Here is a 12141-nt window from a genome sequence, read left to right on the forward strand (position 1 = left end):
AAACTTTGATGGAATACAAATGCCTCCCTCAGCCCTTTGAAAGGTGATGCTGAAGGTCACTAATTTTCATCCCAAGGGCCTCCTGCTCACTACAGAGAGCCTGATACAGAAGGAAATACTGAACTTTTTATAGAGAACATGATACAGGAAAAAGTGTCTCCAAAGCAAGACCATGAGATAGAACAAACTATTTGCATGTGGAAAGCACAAGCTAAAATGAGAATCACGACTGATCTTGAAAAGAGTGCTTTCTAAAATAAATACAAAAATAATACACTTGTGGACTAGGTAAGGCATTTTTATTATTTTTCAATTTATCTTAGTAATGCCAGAAAAATAACAGCCATTATTTTCACTTTAAATGCAAACCAAATACTGCTGCACGCAGAATACAAAGATTACCTACGAACGTGGTCAGGTACAAAGGCCATATTAGATGTATAGACTGCACTTTATTTTTACATCAAAGTAAGACTGACAGAGCAATTTTTCGACAATTATTTTAGCAAATACCGTGCTACTAAACAAAGGCAAATACACACACACGCGCGCGCACACGCACACACACACACACACACACATATATACATGAACACGTTTCAACTGAAGTTATACATGTCACTTTGACAAAGGCTTCTTCTCTGGTGTGTCTCACCAGATATTTGCACCCCAAGGTCCCCTGCCCTGATCCCGCCCCCAAATGCTGACTTGATCTGAAGAAACAAATTAGAGATGTTCTTAATTAAAGGCACATTTGGCAGCTACTGAAAGTGGCATGCATCTGGCACAGGTGCGCTCTCCCTAAAGCCACACCACATGTGACTTCCATGCTATGCATCTTGTTTGAGTGGTAGTCCAATGTGATCCACCTTTAGCTAACTTGCTTTGTAATTCTGCAGCAATTGGCTACTTAATGCACTATTTTCATTAAAGGCAAAAGGGAAATTTGCTCACAGTCGACAGAAAATGCACTTTACGGTGTCAAAAATGGAAAATAAGGCATGAAATTTACAAAACAAGTATTAGGTGCTTTTGTTTAATCATATAGACTTCATGCTTCTTAACCAGAGCTCAAAATATTTCATTGGCTCATGTGTAAGGGATTTTGATTTTAAGTTAGTAATGAGATGCTTCAAAGGAGAAATATTGAATAAACAAACTAAGTCATCACTTTCCCTTACAAATAATTCTGCATAATTCTTTCAGCCAAACCAATTTTAACCCTGTGATTTGTATTTTACTGATAAAGATTAATGTGCAACAGGACCTACACTTGTGCAACAGTCATACAATATAGGTTAAAAGAACAAGTGAACCTACCCACAGCAGTAGAATACCAAGAAACAAATGGTTAGTTTCTTTCTAAATCTGGAGGAAATAAAAGGTTTTCTTTGATATGTACAACACTAACAAATTGGGAACCTCTCCCTCCATTTCCATTATTTGTTTTGCTGAGCCACTTAAAACTGAATTTAAGCCGTCTTTAAAGACAGAGGATGAAATACATGACTAAAGTAAGCCAAACTTGAGAATTAAGATCATGATCACAGATACCAAGTTTCGGTTTATGTAACTTTCAACTTATGAGAAAACTCATTAAGGAAGAATTTAGAACCATAACATAGCCTCCAACTGAAATGGTACTTGTTCACTAGACTGTTGTGTTAATTGTAGTATCACGAAGTGTGGCAGGCGCTTTCCTAAATTCAGACCCATTAAAACATTTCTTGAGCTGTTAGAGCGTAGTAACCGACTATCTCCTTTGATACCCAACAACCTTTAATTAAGAAAACTTTTAATGCTTATTTCCTGATAATTTGTATTCTTGAAATGCATTAGAAAGGCTGGGAACAGTAAATAATCTTTCAGTAAACTTAGAAACATACCTATCTGTTCCTGTTTTAAAAAGTGCTCAGACGTGAAAAGCCTCCCTTTGTATTGTTCTTGGTTGATAGCCCACTTAAGTTAAATCCAACCTTGAAATATTTTTATTTTGTGATCCAAAAATGACACATCTAAGAACATTTCCATTTCTAAAAGAAATTTTTCATGTTTTGGGATGTGGTTTAGGAATAGTCATGCTGCATTGACTGTCTTGTAATGTCCTGGATTCAAAAACAGAATTTTGTGGTGATGCATTTGTCTTCTCAGCCACTTCTTGTCCCTGAATAAGTATATTTTAGTTACTACAGAGAATAAATTTGTCAGCTAATTCATGTTTCATGTATGAAGAAGGCAAGGATACAGTCTTCTCCACCTCCATTTAAGGGCACCCAATTGGAATTTTTCTAAGCAGTCACCACTGCAGAAAATATTTTTACCCAAATGTCAGCTTCAGAATACAAATATCCTCTATCCACAGTGCTGATGCACAGTGAAGTGGTCTCCTAGAACCACTGGGGTAGAAGATTGGTTCCCTTTGGGAGAAGTATGATTAGAACTCCCAATCTAAGCTTTTGCTCTTTAGACGATCAGGCGGGTTGAAAAGCCTCCTTTAATGAAGGCTAACACACTGGCCAGGGAGATATTGAATGAGCTCCAATGTGACTTCTCAGGTTCTCATATGGAGTGGGGTGGGGTAATTAAAAAGAGAAGTGATCAGTAAGACAGACAAAGGGAAACCCTAGGGAAAATGAGGCTGTTCTAATAAAAAACCATGGGGGATTCTGGAATGTGTATTATGATTAATTGTAGCAGCACTAGTAAGCAGGCTTAGATAAACACTTGTTGAATGAATGGTCTTATGGACGTGTTGCACACAAGAGTGGATTCGAAATTAATTTTTTGGGAGACTTTTAAAAGGAGACATTTTACAGAGAGAAAAATGGCTACCATAATAGGAATGGTACAGATATTAAACAAAGATTCAACTCTAACAAATAAATAAGAAAGGATGTGATAGGAGGGATTGCTTAATGATGATGCAATCAACATTCTGCTCTTAAAGGACAATATACTGTACTACTGTGATGTACATTTAATGCTCTAATAAATATCACAGGAAATTATTAAAGTACTAGGTTTGCACCATGATGCAGCACTTCTAAAAATGTCTCTAATGGCATGGTTAACAGAATTGCTGAAATGTTGCTTCATTATTCTGAGGACACATGCAGATACTGACAAATGGATGACTCTCTAATGATGGAATGCTGCACATTTCATAGACATTAGAGTGGAGATTAATAAAACTTTTTCTCTTCAACAAGTTGCATGCATTTCAGTCACAGTATTTGTTAGACTCAGAAGATCAGTACATAGGCTTAATGAATAATCCATATTATGATATTAATGATGTAGGTAGATGTTCTATTATGAATAGTTTTGATAGAGCAAAGACCTCAAGCAAGGTAGAATGTTTAATATAAACTAACAAACTGTATACATGTTGCTTAGCAAATTAAAAACTTACAAAGTTCTGCTTAAAAGATACCCATCCTATTCTAACCAAATTTTTTTCCTACATGCCAAACTGCAACTTTTTATCATTCTTTAAGATGAATACATACAATCCAGAACTAGAAACCAAGGCGTACCACAATACGTGCTTTTATGCTTAGTGTTTGCGTGTGTGTGTGTGTGTGTGTGTGTGTGTGTGTTTCAACTGAAAGAAATAAGAATCAACCATTTTCTCCATATAATAATTTAATATATGCCAGCCAAACAAAGTATTTGTATCTTTATTCAATTAAATTAAAACAGACCTGCCAGGTTTATTATATAACATTCACTATATACACATGATTTCGGCAATGCAAGGTAATTCTAGATCTGCGGATTACTCAACTATCCGTAAAACATGAGCGGTGTCAGGGACGCCCAGCAATGCTCCTTTCCACACTGGGTGACTGCATTTCCAGAGAATGGTTAGAGGGACGGCTATGAGCCATGACATGGGTTACCAGTAAACTTTTGTGGGGGGTGGGGGGGGGCAATAACAATCTAGCACAGATTAACAGTCTCCTAAATGTAAATCGTATACTTGACAGTTACATTTTTTTAAAAAGTTCTTCTGTCATGTTAATGACACAAAACTTCTTGTTTGAAGGCATCACCACCATATTTTGTCTGTAGGGAGGGTGGGTGGGGGAATGCTCTTAAAATTAATATAATTATTCCTAAAAAAAAAAAAAAGAAAGAAAAAGAAAAAAAAGTACCTCTTTGGTGAAGCCTCGGTACCCATTCACTTCACTGTAATAACCTGTAAACGGGACTGTGGCACAGCACGGGGCCTGGACTCCCACAAGGTCAGGCACCACAGCCACTCCCCACAGTCCTTTAAATGATTTCTAGGAAAATATTCTAAAGTAGGATGAGTAAAAGCAAAGGAAAACAAAGGAGATATGAAGATCCCTGTTTAAGATTTCTTTTTAAAAAGTGCATATTTTGAATTACAAAAACTGTCATCATGTGGGCCTGCTGGACACTAGACTATGTTTTCCATCCCTTTAACGATAAAGATCACTTCACAAAAAGAGGACTCCTGCCTATTGGCTGGAAAAAGTCCCTTTACTTGATTTTCAGGTGCAATCAGTTGTCCAATTCCTCTACATCAGTCTTTCCGTATCTAAACGAATACCATTTTCATTTTATAATTATGTCTAGGTTAAAATTCATTGTCTTATACTGCATCTTGAAGTAGAGTCGTTAGTGTTTGGAGCTGTCACTGTAACTCCTCAGTGCTGGCACATTCCGTGCATCCATTGCCAGCAATGGATTTGGGGCTAGGAAAATGTCCATCCTGGAACAGAGACACTCAGGAAGAATGGGCGTTCTCCAACAGTGGTGGTCCATCTCTGTGCATGGAGGGGTGTGTGTGCTCCCTTTTATAAGTTTTTGGAGGGAGTTTAGGGATATGTTGAGAAGTGCTTTGTCGTGGAGGAACCGGCGGCCCAGTGATGGAAGGAAGGTCCACTTCTTGTGTCAGTGGTGGTGATGGCAGATGCCTTCTCGTGCCATGAGGAGAAGGTGTTTGAGGAGGAGGTGGCGTAAATGGGGAAGGGCTGTTTGGGAAGAAGGCATTGCCATGATCGCTTTTTTTGCCCAAAGGGGGAGGCTGGAGATGTAGTGGTGAGCTGGAGAAAACATCAGGTGTCCTCACAGGTTCTCGCGGTGGTAATAAGGGAGGGCTCTCGGGAGGGTCTGATATAGAGGTCCGGTCTGCTATTGAATACCGCGGTGAATAGGCTTTTGATGTGGGCTGTCTAGGAGGAATTGCTGGGGGGCTGTCCAAATGCTTAGACATAATCTAACACAAACGAAAAAGGAATAAAACACACATTTATTATTAATTTATGCAGTACTGTGACTATATTAAGAATTGGGGTCTTCAAACACACTGTTGGAAGAGCACGAGGCACAGATCAGGGGGTTTTGCCATATTTTTTAAAGGGAGGGAGTTATGCCAATTCATTAAAAACAATTTTTTTCCAAGTTTTAATTTTTCTCAAAATTTTGTTGTTTGCTACTGTGCACCTATCAATCTAAGACAATTTATGACTTAACCTAAGTCAATCTTACAATTTTAAACCTACTATGTTCACATTTTATGACACTCTGCAGAGTGTCCTGACTTGTCCAGGTGCCCTGCTCTCCGGATCCTCTGAGAACCACCGAATCAAGTCAACAGTTGGCAAAGAAAGAAATTTAAACAAGTGGAAAAAAATAGCTATTGCAAGTCTTTAAGGTCTCTTCCAACCCAGAACTGTTATGAAAATCCCATTTAAAAGCATATCAGATTTATTATCAAGGGCGCAGACGGGTCATGTTTAAGTTTCACTTAAAACGTGCTTTCATATAGAAAGCTTCACACCTCTTTGCTTTTCTTTCTCTGTGTGGTCTGCGTGAGACTACATTCTACTCTTTTGGGATTAAACTTGTTTTCTCCTGAACAGTACCCATGATTTAGACTCACAGGGTTTTGAAAACATACCAAAAAACTACTTTCAGAAGATAGGAAATAAATATTACCGCAGGGTAAATCCGTATTTAGTCCTCGTCTAAACTCAGTTAAGCCCAGATACCCTGAAGGGTTGACCTAATCTGGTAGGAACTAAACCAGACACAGGCACGTGATTCTAATGTAACTGTAATGACTCTGGGCTCCAGATGACAGGACTCTCTACGTACCTTAGATGGCGAAGATTCCGCGGGGGCAGATTCTGGCCGTCTTCGTGGAGGAACAGGAGGGGGGACAGGCACTTCGTCAGTGCCCTTGGTTAAACTTATAGATGATACTGAAGCAGATCCTGTAGGATGTGAAATTTTTTTTAACAGTTCACAGGAATTTTATCTCATCTATTAATCCTGAAAAGGCTTAGCTGGAAACTGCTTATATTTATTAAAAGAAATGTACAGAAGTATCAAAAGCAGTTCAACAAACCAATACACGGTAGTATTTCCTTTATCAAAGCAAACTGCTGTAAAAGCATGCAGAAATTTCTTAGCAGAATTTTCAGGGGAAAAAAAAGCTGCCTAAGATATTCTGTTATTTTGCTTTTTGAACAAAATAACATTCCCACTGTTAATTATTGGAAGTTTTTATTTGCGTATGATTCTCAGATTTCTGGGAGAAACCTTTGGAATGGTAATTTTGTTAAGCCTTTGTGATGGGCTCATTTTCTTTCCCTGACTGTATTAGTATAGAATCTCCCTGCCATTAGGTGGTAGTCAGTCCTTGGGATTAGTTTCTGATCTTAACTGCTCTCCCCAGCGACTGTCTCAAAGGATGCCAGGAAGAATCTTGTGTCTGGGGGAGGGGTCTCTCCTCACTTTGCTTACATATAGGCTGGCTCTCCTTGGCAGAAAATCGGGTTCATCATACTCTAATCCAAACATTTTAATTGTGATGGAGCTATTTAAGATGAGTGAGGCAGCCCTGATAAAAACAGAAATTACACTAAATCTAGTGAACCGGATTTAAAAAATTGATGAACTGGCACAAGACAGGTGAGTAAAGCTTCTAATCAGAACTCATCCTATAGACATTTATGATGACAAGGGCATAATCTAGGCATAAAATAATTACATTATGAAAGACAACATTCATGTAAGTTGTTAGTTTATGCACAGTATAAAAAAGATATGAAAAAATACATAAATGATCATCCAGAATTATACTTGGCAGGTTCTCATTTTCCTTTAAGCTTTTGTCAACTAAATGTTATAACAATGTAGAACTTAAAGAGTACTTTGTGTACTGATGTTATTCAAATGAGAAACATTTTAATCACCTACCTTTTTTCTTAAAAGACTATGTAATAAGTTAATTAGTTTATAACTAATGTCTTCCATTGAATACATTTTGAAACCATTTGTATGAAGGACAGCAAAAACCATTAACCTATTAGCTTAAAATTTATGGACTAATTTGGTGAATTGTTAGTTGACTTTAAAAATAAAAGCAAATATCTGTAATGGCACTTTATTTCGCTTAACAGTGATGAATATTTAGGCCGCATGATTTAAGTAGTTACAACTATAAGATAGTTCTTCTAAAGCCAAATTACAGTCATTTGCCTGCAGTCTGTGCCAAGGTCGTCAGGCTAAGTGTATCTTGTGACTCAGACGCTGCCCGTAGCCGCCAGCATTCCCATATGCGCATGCATGCTCTTGCTTTTTTTTTTTTTTTTTTTTTTAAGTTGAGCATTAAAATACTACTAAGAACTCTACAGTTGGGAAAGAGAAATGGTTAATGTGGCAGTCACCCATATAATAATGTTTTTTTAAAAGAGAAAAGGGTTTTACAAAAAGCATGAAGAGTATATACGTTTAAGCAAATCATCTATGATCAAAAGGTAGCACAAGGGAAGGCCTCACTTCTAAGATGTTGCAAGCGGGGTACCAGTGCTGCCAGGCCCAAGAAGAGTTTTAGCAGGGAGGGGGGCACTTGGTTTAATTTTTGAAGCCAAAGCAAGAATTAGGAGTCTTAAACTAAATATACTAACTTGGGCCATGGGGCAGTGAAACTTGGACAAAGACGGTATCGCTGCCTGTGAAAGGAAACAAGAGAAGCAGATTTTTTTCTTTCGTTGATAAATTCAACTCATCTGCAGAAATTCATCCACGATAGAAATGTTATTTTTGTCATTCAAGTAAAGAAGGGTACAACAGTCTTTTTCGTAAAAGCTCATTACGTCTCAGTTTTGAGAAAAATAAAGAACTGAGTTAATATCATACTGGGAATGTTGAAGATTCCTTTTAGATTCACTACCTGATGCCATAATAATTCAACGAAAAGCATTCATGAGGAAACTAAAGTTTTCTCTATTAGTGGAAGACTTTTAAAATATGTATAAACTCAATTCAAGCAAAGAATTCAGCTGGACATATAAAAATATGTCACTTACTAGAGATTATTTTGAAAACTCAACTGTGTGAAATAAGTAGTAAACAATGAATTTATGTTAGTAAATTGAAAAATAAAAGGGAATTTCTTACTAATATTATTATATACTTACGAAATTATTCTTAGAGCATGACAAAATAACTACAGCTTTGGATATTACAAAACAAGCTTGAAAGTGATACAGCCTTTTTCCTTCTATATTCTTGAACACTTCTTTAAAAAAATCAATTAATATTTGGCACTTAGACACATTTTGTACAGGAAACTCACTGACAATTTTACAATGCTTCAACAGATTATTAATTCATCTAAGAAAAAAACTGAAAACCATAAAAGTCAAAGCCCCAAGAGCAATAAAGGCGAAAAACAGACAAAAGGTTAAGTTATCTGTAGTGGTTCTAAATCAACATAGTTGTCTATGTTACACTGTCTCATAATACCAACATACGGAAGAGATAATATCCACGAGACTAAAATAATTCCTGTAACACTAGACTCAGCTGATTTTTTAAAACTCAGGTTTGTCTCTCCCCCTGTCTCTCTTCCCACAATAGACAAGCACTGAATTTGGACCACTGTTTCTTTTAGCTTCTTTGGTGAGAACAAGAATAATTTTATGTTCCAGGTTCAGTTGGCAAGATTATTAATGTGATTGCTACTTCTATAGCTATGGGTTTATTTTCCATATACCCCAGTTTCTAACAATCTATCCCATTAATCTCCCTTCCTTATGTACTGATACTTATTTGGAGGCCACAGTTACCAAAGGTAGCAATCCAGCTAATTCTGATAAGTTATCTCTCAGAAGATTAATTTTTATACTTTGATATTAAATGAAGCAGTTGCTCTGTCAGTGATTCACTTCACTGCTTATTAGGCATAACAGGGGTTAAGGGAGTATTTACCTTTAGTGTTTACCTACTTATGTTTTTTCTACTTTTCTTGGAAAGGAAATAAATATGCCTCCTGGAGGTAAGCCTCAAGAATATGGTAGTACACTTAGTATAATACGGGAATAAAATAAAAACACAAAGCTTATGATAGTTATAAACTGCAGACTTGTAAAAAGAATTATTATACCTATACATAAACACTTGTGCATACACAGACTTGGTTTTGGTCATATTTATAAATATGTATGTCGCAGGCTTAGATTTGTATGTTTGGTAAATCAAGGGCACTTTTCTCATTTGTCATTTTAAATGGATTTCTTGGTCTCACTGCCTGGAAAATGCCAAAAAACAAAAAACAAAAAAAAACAACCCTCTTTGAATTATACATGCTCTAATCAAGAAATATATACTAGAAATCCTTGTCAGTGAACAAATTTACTTATAATGAGTTAGGAGTGAAAAACCACTTAATTAAAAAAGTATTAATTTGTTAAGTACAAATCCCAAATGACAGCTCAGTGGTTCTCAGTCTCAAGCTTTTGGAGTGCCTGGGTGGCTTAGTCGGTTAAGTGTCCGACCTCGGCTCAGGTCATGATCTCACGGTTTGTAGGTTCAAGCCCTGCACTCGACTCTGTGCTGACAGCTCAGGGCCTGGAGCCTACTTTAGATTCTGTGTCTCCTCTCTCTGCCCCTCTTCCAGTCACACTCTTTCTCTCTCTCTCTCAAAAATAAACATTAAAAAAATTAAAAAATAAAAAAAAAGAACCCCCTGGAAAGCTTTTAAAAATTACTGATTCTTAGTGCTAATACCAGTCTAATTCAAAGAGGGGCTGGGCATATAGGTATTTTTTTAAGCTCCCCACGGGATCATACTGCACAGTCAGGATTGAAACCACTGTTCAAGATGCTTTCAATTTATAAATGAGTCTTTCTTAAAATAGAAATAAGCATTTCCCTATAGACAAAAATTTCCCTATAGACAAAAATCAATCATGAATAACTTCTTAAACTCACAAAAGCCTGTTATGCAAATTCATTTGAGATCAGAAACTAAGCACCTACAAGAATCTTCTAGGAAGAAAAGCCTTGCATTCCAGCTTCAAGCTTGGACCACCATCTTTTCTTGTCAAAGCTTCCCCTGCGGAGGGACACAGCTAAGCTCATCTGCAGCACACAGACCAGGTGGGGCCTCTGGCTCCCTTTTCTGACCAGGCCGTCTTTATACAGGGAGGTCCCTAGAGCATCTCATCCTCTCCACCTTGTTAGAGCAGCAGAGACAAAGCAAGCGAGCTGGGTGGTCTCTCCCCTGGTCGGGGCCACTGTCATCATCACCTCAAAGGTGGAGCTGGCCAGGGCAGGGCTCTGAATGTGAGGGTGTATGTGGGTGCACTAAGAGGATGGCCAGGTTCCTCACCACAAAGCTTGATGTGACCATTCTTGCCCATTCTGTGGTCATCGTTTGTGTAAACTCCTACAGCATTATGTCTTCACCACTCATTTAGCACTTTGCTTTGCTAAGCCCTTACGTATCTTCTCTAGTTAAGCTTGCAATCTTACTGAGAGTGAAAAATAAACACAGTACGAAGAGAGAATTGTAGCATTTAACAGTGGTTAAAGCACTAAACTGTGATTTTCTTTGAACCATGATTATTTTTCCTCTCTCAGTAAAATTTATAAACTTTACCAGAGAAAATGTGATGTAGGAGTGCTGGGCAAGGAGTGAGGTATGCAACAGATACTGGCTGAAAAATTAAGTATGGTTTTGTTTTGTTTTGTTTTGTTTTAAATGTTTATTTTTGAGAGAGAGAGAGGGAGACAGAGCATGAGCAGGGGAGGGGCAGACACACACACACACACACACACACACACACACACACACACACACACACAGAATCCGAAGCAGGCTCCAGGCTCTGAGCTGTCAGCACAGAGCCCGACGCGGGGCTCGAACCCACAGACCGCGAGATCATGACCTGAGCCGAAGTCGGACGCTCAACCGACTGAGCCACCCAGGTGCCCCAAGTACGGTTTTAAAGTAAATCATTCTGAAAGACAAAACTATATGAAGCAAAACAGTACTATTATAACTGATCAAAAATTCTGGTCAAACTGCCTTTTGAAAAACTTAGGCAGCGGAACTTTCTGCTGTTCTGTTGAGTGGCAGGTGTTCAGATGACGTAAGAATGTAGGCACGGCAGCTCTTTCCTGCCAGGCCCTGAGGAAGGGGGAGTTCACGCTGTGGTGGCAACACAGTGGGCAAGGTGGTGGCCCCCATGGTACCAGCAGATCTGTTAAGCAGAAGTGAGGTCAACAGCAGATGAGGATCTTTACTACACGCAGGCCACGTAAGTTTTAAGTAAGCGACTAACTGAACATACAGATGGTTTTAGACTTGGCTAGGTTTTTTCATGTCAAAGTCAGTTATTTTCAGTTTCTACCAAGAGCAAAAGGAATAGTAGTAGGTGTTTTCTTTATCACAAAGAAAGTGAAATTGAGAAAACCCCCAAAGCTAAGACTACAAAGCCCAACTCCTGGAACAGTGGTTTCTCCACTTGTCCAGTATTTAATCCTGTTCCACCGCCACACACGGCAGAGCACAGCTCCAGACCGCTGCATTCCAAGACGACCCCTTCTTCCCCTTTTGACTAGTTATCGTAAAGATTCAGCACTAGTAGGGAACTAGTAGGGAACTAGCAGGTAACTTATCTCCCGTTTCCCCACCTCTTCCATTTGTAGCTACTTTTTAAACTAAGAGAAGTAGAATTTGCAGTTGATAGCTTTCACAGGACTTCAATAATTTACTTATTTGGGAATCCTTATAATACAGACTAGCTCTCTGCTTCAAGAAAAAAAAAAAAAAACCCTGCAAACAGTTAAGTGGGCAGAAGAAAAAATGATTTT

General features: G+C 38.1%; 2 protein-coding genes across 5 annotated transcripts in view; one reads left to right on the plus strand and one right to left on the minus strand.

Annotated features, from left to right (window-relative positions):
• ARHGEF33 (Rho guanine nucleotide exchange factor 33) overlaps nucleotides 1-12141 on the plus strand; it is a 118652-nt gene that overhangs the window by 81590 nt on the left and 24921 nt on the right. The gene's annotated exons all lie outside the window — the stretch shown is intronic.
• The window catches only part of SOS1 (SOS Ras/Rac guanine nucleotide exchange factor 1), a 148933-nt gene continuing 140458 nt past the window's right edge, over nucleotides 3667-12141 (minus strand). For 2 of the 3 annotated variants that reach the window (XM_058683108.1, XM_058683105.1), the window contains 3 exons: nucleotides 7947-7991; nucleotides 6130-6248; nucleotides 3667-5248 (listed from right to left, as the gene is read on the minus strand). In XM_058683108.1, the coding sequence (XP_058539091.1) occupies nucleotides 4757-5248; nucleotides 6130-6248; nucleotides 7947-7991 (656 nt within the window). In that variant the 3' untranslated portion in view covers nucleotides 3667-4756. The remainder of the gene's footprint in view (nucleotides 5249-6129; nucleotides 6249-7946; nucleotides 7992-12141) is intronic. The other variant, XM_058683106.1, reaches the window with a different exon arrangement.

The sequence above is a fragment of the Neofelis nebulosa genome, chromosome 9 (genome assembly GCF_028018385.1).
Source record: "Neofelis nebulosa isolate mNeoNeb1 chromosome 9, mNeoNeb1.pri, whole genome shotgun sequence".
Lineage (NCBI taxonomy): Eukaryota > Metazoa > Chordata > Mammalia > Carnivora > Felidae > Neofelis > Neofelis nebulosa.